This window comes from Salminus brasiliensis, chromosome 20, assembly GCF_030463535.1.
Source record: "Salminus brasiliensis chromosome 20, fSalBra1.hap2, whole genome shotgun sequence".
In the NCBI taxonomy this organism is placed as follows: domain Eukaryota; kingdom Metazoa; phylum Chordata; class Actinopteri; order Characiformes; family Bryconidae; genus Salminus; species Salminus brasiliensis.
Genome location: NC_132897.1, coordinates 18,438,571 through 18,454,540, shown reverse-complemented (window position 1 = coordinate 18,454,540; position 15,970 = coordinate 18,438,571). Strand labels below are relative to the sequence as shown.

The window sequence follows — 15,970 nt, the reverse complement described above, 5'->3', positions numbered from 1 at the left end:
CTCGGCAACCAGCAGCTGGCACTAGCCCTACTTAAATACACCAGCCCACAGGTGTAACACATTAACCAAACAAAGAATAGTCACATGACAACCAAAACCAGAAACCAAAATGGCGACGAGGGGTGTCAACCCGAAGGTCCATTTTAACATAAAAGTCCTTCCTTTGAATAAACATGGCATGGTTCATTAACATATAGTTCATTTTTGCCTGTGAGACGCGGCCCGGGACCGCCTTTGGGGCGGGCGCGGCGGCGCAGGCATGACAACTAGTTTGTACAGAAGTCCTGTAGTTACTGAATAATACACCTTAGTGTGTAATAAGTCTTTCTGCGTTAAGGGCTAAAGTTAAAGTGTAAATCTCACATTAAATCTGTGTCTATTCCATTTTATTCCTTTTTTGTTTTTTTTACTATGACATGGTGATGTCTTAATTTGTCGCTGGATATTTTCATATTTTATTAACATGTTTGTGCTCTTCCATTTTTATCATTCCACATTATGAAAGTACACTATATCAAATAAAATCTGTGCTTTGTAGTGTCTCTCTACACTCTAGCCACAAGGATTCTGAAACCTTGAGAATCCACTTAACCCACACACCCCACAAATCTATTTTATAATAAATCCAAGTGTTTAAATTTCAGGCAAATATAATAGCATTGTGTTTATTTGATGAGAGCAGAAGTTCTCCTCCAGTGGTGTGATGTTTTTGGCTTTTAGCAATCCGCTCCCATTTGTTTCTTTCTGAAGACTGCTCTCCTCATTCTGGCATTTTAGAAGTTCTTTTGCTCTGCTGATATTATCAGGGTGCTTTCGAACCAGATGTAGCACAGCTAGCTTCAAGGCCTTGATTGCTAGATCATTACATTTTGGTCTACTGTCACTAAACATCCTGATGATATTGTTATCATACTGGAAATGTAGCTGTTTGTAGTTACCTGTGATAAGTGCAGTGATCTTGTGGCATATCTCACATTTCACATGCTCATGGCTTTCAGTTTCCATTGACTCATAATGTAATCCGAAATTGAAAAACTGCAAAACTTTCCATGAGAAAAGGCCACACTTGCTACAGCCCTACGGCCTACATGTGCCCCTGAACTGAACTTCAGAGAAGTTGGTCAGCTAAAGTGAGATTAGATTTTGGCCACTTGCACAATTCACCAAGCAGTAGATCTCCAATTGTATTGAAGCTGAAAAGCACATTGGTTTAGGGAGTAGCAGAAGGGCGAAATGGATCTCACAGTACTGAAATGGACAGCAAGGCGGCAAGTCAATCCTCCCTGAAGGAGACCTTCCAGGCACCTTCCTGGTGTACCATGTCAAGAACTCACGGACAAGTCCTTTATGAAAGAAATATGTGCCTAAGGAGCTGTGCCGTGGCTCTGTATTTGTGATTTCTCTTCCAGTTCCATGATCTCAGCTAAAAAAGACGGGGGTACTGAACCAGAGGAGCATGCCAGCAACATGGATACTTCCAAATCTGCTCAGCTCTGCTCAGAGGAGAGGGGGGGAAATCCATCCACTGTTTGGAAGACGTTGAGTCCTCTCCAAGAGAACCCTGAAGCAGGCCTAAGAAAAGCGCTGAGGAAATCCAGACCTTGTTTATTCTCTGGTTGAAACCACAAGAAAGAAGCTACTTGCCTAAAACCCTGAGTATCTATCTACTTTGGAGATACAGAAGCAGGCGTGTAAGGATGTAACCATGGATCATATATTGTTATTGTATTGTTTTAGACAAGGCTTTTGATTCTATACTGACAAGCATTGAACAGGTGGTTAGCACAGGTTAGCAGGTTAGTATTAGTGGTAGTATTAATAGATTTATAGTAATACCTCAGAAATTACTGTACATTCAGACAATCAGTTTACATATTCTATTAGCAGTAGAATATCTTGCCGATATGCCTTGGAGGCCTTCCTCATTCTGTTTGTGAGGACGGCCTGCTATAGGCAGATTTATATGTAGCATATTCCTTCACTTCTTAATGACGGATCTAATTGAATGCCAAGCAGGGGTGTAGAGTTGGGTACAGAGATGGTACGAGCGGTACCAATATCAACTACCAATATCAACCAACTTCTTGACTTCCATAGCAATCATTTTGATAAAAAATTCAATGTGTTTGGTCTGCAAACTGGTTAAAAGAGCTTGTTCTCTAATGCCAGGAGTCCTGCTTCCCTAACCCAAACCACTAACAGGATTGGCTTCTTGTATTGATTCAGTAAGGGGCCGTGCATATGATTATTAAATAGACGATTAGGCCATTTTCCAAAACTGTTTGGCAATTAGCCTAATTTGGTGGTATGCTTGGTCAGGATGGGAGCCAAAACAAAAAGGAGCTACTTTACAAGTCAAAGTGTCCAAAGTCCACTAAAACAATCTTGGAGTCAACAACAATGCTAATAATTCAACTCGACAAAGTCGTGTGTAATGTGTTATACTGTCAGGTGACACAAACAACCCGAGCATGTGGTAGCTCAGACAGAGGTGAGGCATAATGACTGAATTCAGTATAGACTAAAAAGCTAAAAGTCTATCACTGAATAGTGTTGTTTTTTCATTTATGGATGTTTACCTTTCTTTCTTTTCACATTTTGTCGTGAAGAACAGGAAGCCAACTGTGATGCTGTTGGTTAACAATCAAACTTGTGTAATTATTGTCTCAGCAAAATGCTGACAGAAATAACACTCCCTTGTGTTGGCAATTATAGCTATAAATAAAGCCTCTAGATGACATATAACTTGACATGACTATCATAAATGCAAAAAGCCTCAATTTCCAGGGGGCCCACTGTGGAAACCACTCCTGACTCCAGGGGATGTTTGTATCCACTTATACTCTTCAATAGCCTTTTCTCTGGAAAGGAGTTGCGTGGAGTGTTCTTTTCTCCTTATGGTGTATTTGTAGTCACTGATTAACAAGTGAAAGACTGGAAAGTCTTTATCCTAAAATCACTTGAGCCACATTCATATTTATGCAATCACTTATTTTACATTATAAATCAAATTTAATTCTGATATTAAAGATTTTTGCTTTTTCTTAAAAAAAAAAAATCAATGATGCCATATTTACACATATATACACTACAAAGACAAAACTGCAGTCAGATACTGCAAAGCTCTGAGTAATCATAACTGGATGAAGTGAAAATGAGTTTCACAAATCAGAAGAGAATACAAATTTCCCCCATTCATAACACCTTCCTTTAATATCAGTTGTGCTTGCAGACGAGAGACTCTTTCAGATAAATGCATGCTGACAGAAATGTAGATAAGAATTCTTCAGAGAGGCAAATGCAACACGCAGGAGAGATATGCTGTCGGCTGTAACTGTATCCAAATTGATATGAAAGCCCTGTAGCAGTTTATGAGCTAACCTGAGGATAAATCAGTAAATTAACCTGGCAAATTCCCGAGGTTAAATGAAGATTACTGCAGCAGTGATGGGTGATATATGCTCTGTACGGCTATAGTGATAATGCTATCCCATAGCGATACTGATCTTTAGCAGGGGTGACCGTCATATTGGTATTAATTTTTACAAAACGTAAGGTAGATCATGGCTTGTGTTTAGGGCGGTATAATCAAACAATTTGAATAAACTATAAGGACAAAAGTATTGGGACACCAGCTCATTTATTGTTACTTCCTAGGTTTTAAAAAGAGCTTGTCCTTTAACTGTTTCTACTTTCCAGGGAAGGTGTTCTACTAGATTCTGGGGAGGATTTGATTGCATTCAGTGACCAGAGTGTTCATGTTGGATGATCACCACCTCAGCTCAACCCCAACTCCTCAACTCTTTCAAAAACTCTGGATGGAGAACCGGTGATTATCCGGTCTGCTGTCATGTGATGAATCCCCCCACCCAGTTAAAATTTCTCTGCATCACACTAAGGGGGCCAAATCCCAAATTCAGAGCTGTTGTTTTATTAGACTTCTACAAGCCTAACATGCTTGAATCATGCTCTCCAACATGGAGAATGAATTAACCATTTATCAGCTAAATGACAAAATACAAACACACAGGTTTTACATTGTTCTCTGATTGTCTACATAGAAGGTAAGTAATGCCCAGATGCATTTTACACGCCATTTACAACTATGATTTGGTCCTAATATGATTCCTTCCTTATGATAGGATAATGAATATTTTGATAATCACCTTTCCAAAAAGGAAATTTCCAAAAGAACATTTTTATACGTACATATAATAAATAATTTGTTTTTGTTGGCAGGGGCAAACAAGGTCTCAAAAAAATGTCAGGGGTCTTTTCAGGGTTTAAAAACACTTCCATTCTAAAAAAGATAAAACTACACCTATATTACGCCTATATTCACTATTCTTATAGTGAGCACTATAGATACATACATGTTTGAATGTGTGTGGACACCCCTACTAATGAATGCATTCTGACTGGCTGGTTTACAGCAAGCCACTGTGATGGCTCGGCTCACACAGAATAAACTAGTTTGGACACAACTTTAGCACAGTCATTATTTTGTTTTTAGTGGTTCTGCCAAGGCAGGTCTTGCTGGACGATGCTTTTGCAAGCACTCTTTGAGCTGTTGTTTTCTTTTCTTCTCTCTCCAGCTCCCTTTCGTTTCTTTTTTGTTAAGCTGTTCTCTTTCATTATTCTCTTTTCATCTTAGTTAGTTCAACTTTTTTTTTCTTTATTTTTTCATTTAGAGCTATTTTCTCTTGCTCCTTTTCAGCTCTTTTCTTTTTACTTTCCTACAAACATACATTTGAAATGTTTTTTCTTTCAAACATATTTTGGTAATTGACACATATGAAATTGGCCAATGAATATATTTTTGTTAAATTACCTTGAACATTTTTCCTTTCTATTTTAGATTTTAGAATTTTCTAATTAAGTTCTTTGAAAAACAAATGCTCATTTTTTTATTAGTGAATTAAAGTATGAGACATGTTGTGTAGTATTTGTTTTACGTGTGTAATATACAAATACTATTTCAAATGTAAAATTAAATAGTATTCGTATATATATTAGGTATACAGGAAATATACTGTATTCTGGAATACATTTTAGTGATGACTGGTTATCACCCAACCTCTTGGACTAAGGCAAGAATGCTGGTTTCTGTCAATTTTGGGGGTATAAATATTTATGAGTCACAACCGTTATGCAACCGTTATGTTTTGGAATCAGCTTATTTTAGGAGGAATTCTCTCTTGAAAGAAGACACAACAGTGTTTGAGGTTCAAGGTTTGTCACTCTCATTATTCAACTATATACCAAGATAAATACAGTTTTCCATCCTAGAACATCTTTAATCCCTGTCTGGGAAAACGGTCGATAGTGTATCGTGTACCAGCACTATATTACTGTGAGTGACATTTATGAGGCGAGACATCATGAGGTGAAAAACATCTATCAGAAAACACTGGAGACCTACACTTCAGAAAGCGGCGAGACTTCTAGAAACTGGCGGACTTATATGATCTGTGCACCTGTGGACAAATGAACAGTGGTCCAGTTACACAATATGGATCAGTATGATGCGTCATTAAAATAGTGCACGGTTCAGAGTACCTGTCAGTCGGCTGCGTCTTTGTAGTCGTCGATGGACAATTCACTAAGTGGTCTTGGTTTCTGTGGCCCAGGGTGGAAACGTGAGTATATTTGCATACAACTGTCTTATTTGAGGGGAAATAATGAAGCCTTGTGAGACGGATAAGCTCCAATTACACTTACTGATAAACTGAGCACTGAATACAAATGAGTGAAAAAAAAAAAGAACACGGCCCACTTGAATTAAGAGCACAGCAGAGGTAGTATAGGACAGTTAACAGCTCTCTTTGGGAGTGTGTGTGTGTGTGTGTGGGGGGGGTTAAACACTTGGTTTTGACAGGAGACTTTGACAGGAAATAATTGCTTTATTCATTATGCAGTTCCTCTTCTTTCAAGACAAGCACGGAAGCAGTGTTAATAAGAGATGAATGTGTGCTATCAGATGTGCTGGGACGGTAACTCACAAAAAAAAAAGTACAACTAAAGCCTTTATTTCTCTCCTCTTTCCCCAACACGGCCTATGCCACAGTGATATAACAGTGACGTTGGCTGGGCTTGGAGGTCCAGCTGTCCACGCTTGAGTCAGAGAAAACCCCTGCGAGCAAAAAAGCTGCCGACAAGAACACAGTTTACACAGGCTAGTGCGGCCCTGCGTTACACACACGCTCGACAAACAATAGCCGCTTGGAAAGTGGCCAATCCTATCATATCCACTGGCCAGAGAGAGCCATTGTCATAATCTGTGATCTCTTTTCTCCAACCGATTCAAACACATGAACAGACTGTGAGCTGAACTCGCTTAGGGGTGCTTAGCTCAGGCAAAAAAGCAGAGTGGCGGCACAACAGGCAATGAAGAAGAAAAAAAGAAAAAAGCTGAGCACCCTGTCTACCCTCTTTAATTATATAACCTAGCCTGATCTGACATTATGTGTAGACTGTGTTCCTGCACTATTATTTACAGTGTAATCTCCCCTTCTCCATGTCCAGTAGGGGATTTGTACTACACTACACTACTATACATTAACACTCATTGGGTGGTTTGAAAGAGCTCACTGAATTCCAGCAGGGTACTGTAATAGGATGCCATGAAATTTGATGAAATTTCTGCCCTCCACCATCAACTGCGAGGGGTATTATTGAAAAGTGCAAGTGTTTAGGAATCACTGAGGAGTACAGGGTATAAAAGTCACCAAAGCTTTGCTGCCTCAATAACTACAGATTTCAAGTTGCTGCAAAGAGATGTCATAATCTGATCTAGTGGTTTGGGACGATCCAGGTATATTTGAAATGATTGGGTATTGTCTATTCAAATCCCAATCCAGTTCCAGCCCTTTGTTTAAACCACAGCGTTTAGAGCGCCATCTGGTGTCCTCAAAGCGCCATTAACAGACATTATTTCCAGCCGGCAGCAGTGCGGACATTCTCAGACGTTAAATGAAAGAGCTTAGAGTCTGCAGTGTGGAGCTATTTTACAGTAGAACATGAAAACAGACCATAATATCTGACCCTTTGTAAAACTCTCACTGAAATGCTCTGTTCTACCAGCGGGAGAACCGCTCGCCTTTCTTTGTTTTTACATCACATCAGTAGTTGACAAACAGCAGGGATGTCATAAAAGCTCCTGTATGTGTAATCTGTAGGTGTCCCACATATACATTTGTTTATATTGTGCATGTAAATGACCACTGTGCTGATTGACTGAAGGTCTGTCAGATTATTACATAATTGCATTACGATTATGTGAGCTGACTACAATTATTTAATCTGATTGGGATCGTGAACGTGGGCCTGGTATGAGTGTTTCTGGGGTTTTGCACAGGTCAGCATCACTGTGCTCTGGTAAAGAGCTAGAGAATGGCTAACACAAACTGTACATCAATAAATTGGGTTGCCATGTGTTTGGGTCTGGACGTGAGCTGTCTGTTTTGGAGCTCTGTTGTCGGTTCCCGGTTGGGACAAATGGAGTGCATTAAGCGTGAGTCTCTCTGACTGTTCTCCATTTGTTTAAGGAGATAAAGTGCAGTTCATGCCACTGTGCACTTCTCTCTCTATTTCACTGACTCACGTTGCTTTGTGCTGGTGTGTATACTTCACCAATTAGCAGTGATCATGTCAGCACAGGTGTATATCACACTAAATAGTGTATATTACACTAAACAGCATGTCAAATTATCATACCACCAATGTTGACATGCTATTTTAAACACACTGTTTATATTGTGTGCACAATTATTAGGCAAGTAACCTCCTTAGGCCACACCCTCCCTCATTAACACAAATACATATCACCTGATACGCTTAAATCCAATAAGCATTCACGTTCATATAGCTTGGAGTTTGCATGACATAAAAAAAAAATATGCATGAAAATATTAATTGTGCACACAGTGTAGTAGGGATGTGTATTGGCAGGAACCTGGCGATACGATATGTATCAGCATACAGGCATTGCAATTCAATATACTGCGATACTGTAAGCAATGTTTTTAATCAAATTATGAGAAAACTATATAAAAAACCTCCACCATCATTTGCATAACAGTGGGACCTTTAGGGAACCTGATAGTTCTTAATTATTGTCTCTGTTAAAAAAAAAAACTAATTAGATAATTGGTTTGGTCTTTGGTCTTCAGAAAAAGTGCACATTAGGTTGTTACTTATTGATTTAAAAACAGAAATCTGAACAGCAGTTAATTAAAAATTAAAAAGGGCTCAGAGTGGTCCAGTGGACTACGGCTAAGACCAAGTCATGCTGCTTGTCATCAGCAGCCAAAACCAGAGAGAGCACAACAGGATTTGGATTAAAACAGGATTGAGATTGGACTGGGATTAAAATAGCCAATACCCGATCCATTAAAATAAGCCAGGATCAGCCCAGTCCCGATCCACAACGTTTCTTACAAGTTAACATCAAATGTTTGCCATGTTTAAATGTATATATAACACTCCATATACTAGTTCCTAAAGAACACAGTCCAGTTACAAAGAAAACCGAATATAGAGGCAGTTAACAGCCTCTTTTTATCTTTTCATTTTCAGTCAGTTCTTGTATGTTTGGTGTGTGTTTGATGAGGGGAGGGTTTCTGTACTCTATGACACACTGCACACACGCGTACATTGCGTTCAGTTTGTGCGTGCATGGCAGGATGATCTTTCGTTCCGCAGTTGCCCCTCATTGGATCGCTCTTCTCATTCCACCTTTTAATTTTGTTTTGTATTTATCAGTGAAAGCAGTCGAACATCAGCTGTAGCGGGGCAGTTTATTCATGTTTTTTTTCCAGTTCAGTTTCCATTGACTTATGGACTGAGAGTGAATCCAGCGCACAGCTTTTGACTACACTGTGTCCCTATTGTAATGTTCACAGTTCACTGACCACTATCCAGGCATGCATTACACTCAACTGTCAGCTGAGCCGCAGTAATCGTTGACGAACGCAGTACAAATCCCACAACAAACCTCTACGTCTTGCGAGGTCTGTGACTGCAGAGCTCTCCTTTCTATTTATACAGCGGCACCAAAAAATTTGAGCAAAAACATGTTGACTTAAGGCTGCGATGTATCCGATATTTGGGACGTATGCTGACAAACACAATGCTTAATACCACGGTGGCCAGACTAAGCAGAAATGGAGGTTGGCCACATTCTGCTTTGGATTTATTGAAGCGATTAAAGGTTTAGCTTTACAATATCCCAAGAAAAGACACTGTATGCATATTGTTAGGCCTGCTGTACTGTTCGGCTTACAACAGTCACTATCAAAGCTGAACTTACAGACTAGGCCTACTTACGGAGGTTTGTTGTTCAAGGTTTATGTAAGAAGAGAATAGAGGCATAAGATGCAGTGTGTGTTGGTAAGAGAGCCGTTACACATTTACTCTCATGAATATTAAAAACATGTAAATTCTGATGTACACAGCTTAGCACTTAGTTTTAACACATCAACGTTCTTAAGGATTTCTAAGCGAATTGGGGGCTGGAGAGATGGTGGAACTGCTGGAAAACACTGGTGTCTAAGAGATTAGAGCTGACTACTTATACTGAATGTCTGTCGTAAATATAGCTAGGCTTGGGAAGTATAACTGTAATTGTTCTGTGTCTATCTAGTTCTCGGCCAAATGAGCTCATTCTAGGGCTGGGTCATAAGGTACAAATACTATGTCACGATATTTAAAGACTTTCTTTGCGATACACAATATTTATTTTGATACATGTAATCACAGACTAAAAACATCAGTAGCAACAGATTCTTATTAAGATACTGCACATCTGCTGCACTTCCTCTATTTAAACCAGTCTAATTACACTGTTAGTAATTAAACCTGCAGCTGATCAGTGTTTTTTAAGCACCAACAGTATCCTCTATTTGCTTAGATTGTTATCAAGATAAAATATCATTATATTGCCCAGCTCTAGCTTATTCCCCCAGTGCTGTGGAAACTCATAAATTGGTCACACTCTAAAGTCACACTCTGAAAACTTAGCTAAGCAGAGTTTGATTAAAATCGAGAGCAAGCAAACCTGTATGAACCAGTCTACTAAATGTGCCTAAAAACATTCCTAAGACCATTAACTCAACTTTGTGCTCTCTGATATGAGGCTATGAGATGTGTTTGATTTGAGCCTCAAGTTATCTGGAACATGATCAAAATTAGCTTTTTTTTAACCCTGTAAGTAAACTGTACTTTGTATTGTATGAACGCTATGTATATGTACAACCCTTTGCATCACTTGTGCAACTTATGCTACTCCCCACCCCCCCAGGTATTACCGTATACTGCATTAATATATTGCTATTAAAAAGAGTGTTACACATATGATGTGTGTCTCTTTCTCTCTAGGTAGCAGCACTGGCTTTTGTTTTCTGGCAGTGTCTGAGTTTATGGGTAAGTTCGACTGAATAGGATGATTTCTTCCATAATGGACATCAAAGCAATTTTGTTATAGTGTCTGCTAAATGCCGTTAAACCCTACTCATAATTTCAATTAGAATTTATAATATTAGCAAACATGGCAAGGCCATAGAAACATACAGCATGAAAAATGTATGAAAGTATGGGTTACAACTTAAGGTATGGAAAGTGAAAGTCAAAAAGTATCTACATTAAAACATATTCAGGTACATAAAGGTAAAAACAAATGTTTTTTAAATAAAATAAAAAATTATTAAAGCACACAAAGCATCTACAAAGCACTTACGATGGGCTTATCCAGCGGTTACCCAAAAAACATGTACAACTAGCTGCTGTAAGCCCACTTCATGCTGCTTTGAGCTGGATAACAGGAAAGAAGAAATTACCTGTCAACGGCAATAGCAACCAGGGTAAAAACGGAGGCCGAGACTGATATTCCCTGTACCATTCCACTCATTTTACACACCATACTTCCAAACGGCCAGCCTGTAAAAGGAAAGAGAAATCACACATTTAAAATATATATGGAGAAACTGAACACAGAGATTTACTTAAAAAAAGAAAAAAAAGAAAAAGAGAGTCTGGTTAGTACGCTATATGGACAAAAGTATTGGGACACCTACACATTACATCTACAGGAAACCTTTATGACATCCCATTCTAAATCCATAGTCATTAATATGAAGTTAGTCAACCTTTGCATCTCTAACTGCTCTAACAGCAGGTTTGGAGCTCTGCAGTCATTGACTCAGCAGAGCGTCGGAGACTTTTCTGCCCTGTGCACGTCCCTGCTGTGTAACTTTGCGTGGTCTGACACTTTGTGGTGTTGTGGAGTTGCAGTAGTTCCTAAAGGCTTCCACTTTTCAGTAATACCACTCACAGCTGATGGTGGAATTTCTAGGAGAAAAGAAATTTCCCCAACAGAAACAGAAGGTGTGTCCCAATACTTCTGTCCATGTAGTATGTACACAATGTTGAAGTTTCAGAACACACCCATCGCTCCCCCCTACATACAGTCCTTGTATGGAAACTAAGCACTTTTTTTTTTAAATCTTTGCTGCGTCTTCCTCACCCTAACATTTTGCATCTGACATTTTCAAAGGAACATCTAAACAAGCTTGATGCATATTGAAAACAAGTCCTGTGAACGGATGAAGTTCCAATACAACTTTGTGGCCACAATAAGCAAAGAAAGTGGGCACAGAATGATTATGAGAACACCACCTGTCCAACTGTTAACAGAGGATGCTAAGCTGAGGATGGACTGATTATGCTTTGGGCTTGCGTTGCAGCCAGTGGCTGGTACTCGTTTGTAGAGGGAAGAATGGATTAAATTAAATACCAGTGATTAGTGGAAGTACAGAACATCAGTGTCTGTAAAAAAGTTACATTTGAAAAGAGGATGGCTACAGCAGGACAGAAGACATGACCTCAAAATCTACAAAGAACTACCTCAAGTAGCGCCATGGCTTTCACGGTAACCTGGCCTAAATCATTGAAAATCTGTGGACTGAGCAGTGCATGCAAGATGGCTTAAGAATTTCACAAAATTAGAAGCCTTATCCCTAATTACTACAGCTAATCACAAGAGAGGCAACACACATATAGCACAGGAATAAAAACAGGTGGTTTAGTGAGGTTGACAAATAGTCAGGTGAGGTGAATTACTGTACTGGTTTATGGTATATAAAGCAAAAGTAGAAATCATAAACTCTGCCCTCCTGCTCTTTCTAATCCCTAGTTAGGGGGTTAACTAGAGCTGAGCGATGTGATGAAAATACTGTATCATGATATTTAAAGACATTAAAGGTATTTGCCCCTTTTATCTGGCTTATAGCCTCCTTACTTTATTCATTATCTAACTGTATTCTGTAACTCAGGTTAGTGTGTACCATTAATAAACCCATGTGTGTGACCCTAAACCAACATGAAGCTTAACCTACTGGGTGGCATTGTATATTATTCTAACCTGTAGTCATGCTGCCATAATGCTATGTTAACTCCTTACTGAGTAATTTTAATTACATATGGATTATTTCATTAAATATGTATTAAATACATTTATTGTATTAAATATGGAATCAGTCTTTATTAAATTAATAATTATATTCATGCATTTAACCTTTGCTGGTCCCAGTAACAGTCACTAGGATGGATGTCAGAGTAGGGGCGTACAGAAATAACCCCTACAAAACAAACATCATAAGTGGACCTCAAAAAAATGTAATAGAAAAGTAACAAAATTAAATGAAATTTCAATTAGTTTGTACATTGCTTAGTGTTGCAGTGTTTTAAAGTCTGTTGTTGTTAGTCTGACAAGATAATAAATTCATTAATTTTCAAATTTCTAATTCAATAGAATTCATTTAGTGCTTTCCTTAGCCCAAAATTTATGCTTGTGCAATTTTAGTTATTTCTATATATTAGTTAATTCTTTGCTAACTTAGAATAAATCTTAAATGAAGCTCTTTGTAATCCCGACTTTCCTAATAATCTCTTTAATGCTTGTCTGGATTTTCACATTTTTTCGAGGGGCAAGCAAGAAACAAACAAAAAAAAGCTTCTGAATTTTTAACTGAACAATATACTTTCCCCAGCAATATCCTTCAGCTAGTCAATTCAATAGAGGCTACGGTGCCTGTTATCTACTTGGCTTAGGATCTATTTGCATATTATCTAAACGGTAGAAGTTGATGATAAGAGGAAGACTAATGCTATCTCTTATAAACCTTACAGGCAGTACGGTGCTCATTTTTCACTGGAGCCAGGCTGGCAGTAAGGTCGGAATACCGCCGATGAGAGAGTTAATTCAGATTAGGTACAGGTTAATGGCAATGAATATCAAGGAAGTCACTGCCTTGGTGCCTTTGGCCTTAATTCCCCAACAAAAAATTAGCTGAAGAGCAATTGAATTGTAAGTGGATCAGTGTGCTGGGAAGCAGTTGTGCAGAGATTTGCCTTGGTTGTGTGCCATGTGGTTCAGTTTCACATCTGCTCCCACCAGTGGGATCTGGCATGTGTTGTTTACGACGGAGGAGACGGATTTGCTTAAGGGTAAAGGCGTCTTAAGGACATAACATTACTCATCACAACTAATATGAAATTTGCATCTCAAATTACAGGATTCATTCTGTTGTTGTTGAGTTTTTATCAGTGAGGTTAAGAGCTGGGTATTATTTACACATAATGAAGATCTATAATGAAGAGTTTCATTCCGTTTCTTTATGTTTATCTAATGTTTAACAGCAGATTAATGAGTGTTTAATCTATTAGATTTGGTATTTAAAAATCCTTAGACCTAAGACCGGTTAAAAATGAATGGGACAAACAGCTAAACTGAGTAAATTCAGTACACAGCCTGTCATTTTACCAGCGACAACAGAACAGCAAAATAATTAACACTGCTATCTTGTTACACCACCTTGTGCCATGCTGAATTTAATGACACGGCTTGTTGATTGATTTGAATGTATTATTCATATGCAGAAAACTGCAGATGTGTTCTGATGGTTTTGTTATCCTGGCTCTTCAGATCAGCATTTTAAATAAAATAAGAGTCTGGATCAGACTCAGAAATTAGGAACCGACTCGGAGTCAATATCTTAGAAAATGGCCAACGGGATATGCTGCTACGATATGTAGTTTCTAAATGGTTTATTTGAAAGCAGTGAAAGCAACTGTTTCATTAAGTCTTGAGACTAAAGTAGGTTAATGACCAGCAATAATTCCTCACCAGGGATGGCCAAGCCTTCCTTTTAGTCACAGATTATACTTATGAATATGGAAACATATTACCTGTAAAAATGTAATACTATAAATTAGGGATGCATCGATAGGAGTAAAAAGAATACAATGCAGCTGTTCCTATAGTAGCCCAGTCAAATAATTTTAATATATGTTTTTTTATAAATATTATCTTTATAGTAATCAAATCTAAACATCTAACTGATGCAAATATACATATATATGGGAACAAGCCAGTGAGTTGCATGAGTGATTTGAGTCCTGACACTCAAGTAACCAAGTCATTATAGGAAAGAATCAAGTCATGTCCCAGGTCCTAACTGTGGATTCCTAAACAAGTCAGTATGCATACGTCAGCACATTTATGGCATTTAAAGACTGGACACCAAAATTGATGGTACTGGTAATATTTTTGTAATAGCATTTTATTATGGTATTATTATATGTATTTTTGTTTATTCATTACTCTCTCTATTGCCAAATCTATGATACATGGATGGAAGACCATGTACCATACATACCAGTAATGCAAAAAACAAACAAACAAATATATATATGTATATATATATATATATATATATATATATATATATATATATATATATAATTTTTTTATTTATTTTATTAGTTCAACATAAAAATGAACAATCTGGATGATTCTGGGAGCATGTTTAGGGCCTTCTGTGTGCCCCCCTCAATTTTTAACCTTGCTCTTGCTTAACCTGTGGATGTTAAAATCCTTCAAATACAGCTCAGCTCAGTTTTAGCCAAACTACCTGGTCGGTCACTGCTGTAAGACTGGAGAGCAGAGTGAGGACTTATTGATGCTCAGTTAAATTTAGCTTTTTTTTTTAGCCCAACTTGAATTGTCACGCTTAACTCACTTGTCCTCTGAAATAACATGAGGGAATCATAACCAATATAATGGATAAAGCTGGTGTTAGAAGTCCAGATCAAATATGCGTTTAATGCAGTTCTGGCATGTCGCTCCACATTTCTTCCACTTTGTCTGAGCTTCATGAGTCATGGCTGCTCCACACTGAGCGCAAGGCAGGCCATCACAGGGTGCCATACAGACACAGTCAATTACACGCTCACACCTATGGAGCAATACACGGACATGGGAATTTTAAGTTGATGGGCGATATCCGATATTTGTTAATGTACAGGTTTTCTGAGGAGTTACAAATGCAGTAAAAAAGAAAAAACAATAATAAAATAAAATAAAATTATATATATATATATATATATATATATATATATATATATATATATATATATATATTTTTTTTTTTTTTTTTTTTTTTTATATATAAAATGAAGCACTTTTGGTAGGTACTGACCACTGCACAACGGGAACACCTCACAAGGCCTGCCTGATGTTTTGGAGATGTTCTGAACCCAGTTGTCTAGCCATCGCAGTTTGGTTCTTGTCAAAGTGTCTCAGATTCTTACGCTTGCTCATTTTTCCTGCTTTCAACACCTCACCTTCAAGAACTGACTGTTCACTTCCTGCCGAATGTCAAGTTACTTGTCAGGTGTCACTGGAAATAGATAATCAGTGTTGTTTACTTCACCTACCAGTGCTGTCAGTGTCATGGCTGATCAGTGTACAGTATTGCCGTTATCATCCTCATTACATAGTGTTCTTGTTTTTAATTTTAATAATGTCATGCTTATTTTCAGTCTTTATGCTGAGTGAGCTACTCTAGAGCTAGACTTATATCTATCACATATGCAAGAAACTCTACAAAATCTGTGTGTCTGTCACATGTAC

The 15,970-nt window shown here is 38.1% G+C and overlaps 1 protein-coding gene across 1 annotated transcript in view; it reads right to left on the bottom strand.

Annotated features, from left to right (window-relative positions):
- npffr2a (neuropeptide FF receptor 2a) overlaps positions 1–15,970 on the bottom strand; it is a 51,330-nt gene that overhangs the window by 17,654 nt on the left and 17,706 nt on the right. The window contains exon 3 of the mRNA XM_072664364.1: positions 10,836–10,935. Coding sequence (XP_072520465.1) covers positions 10,836–10,935 — 100 coding nt within the window. The remainder of the gene's footprint in view (positions 1–10,835; positions 10,936–15,970) is intronic.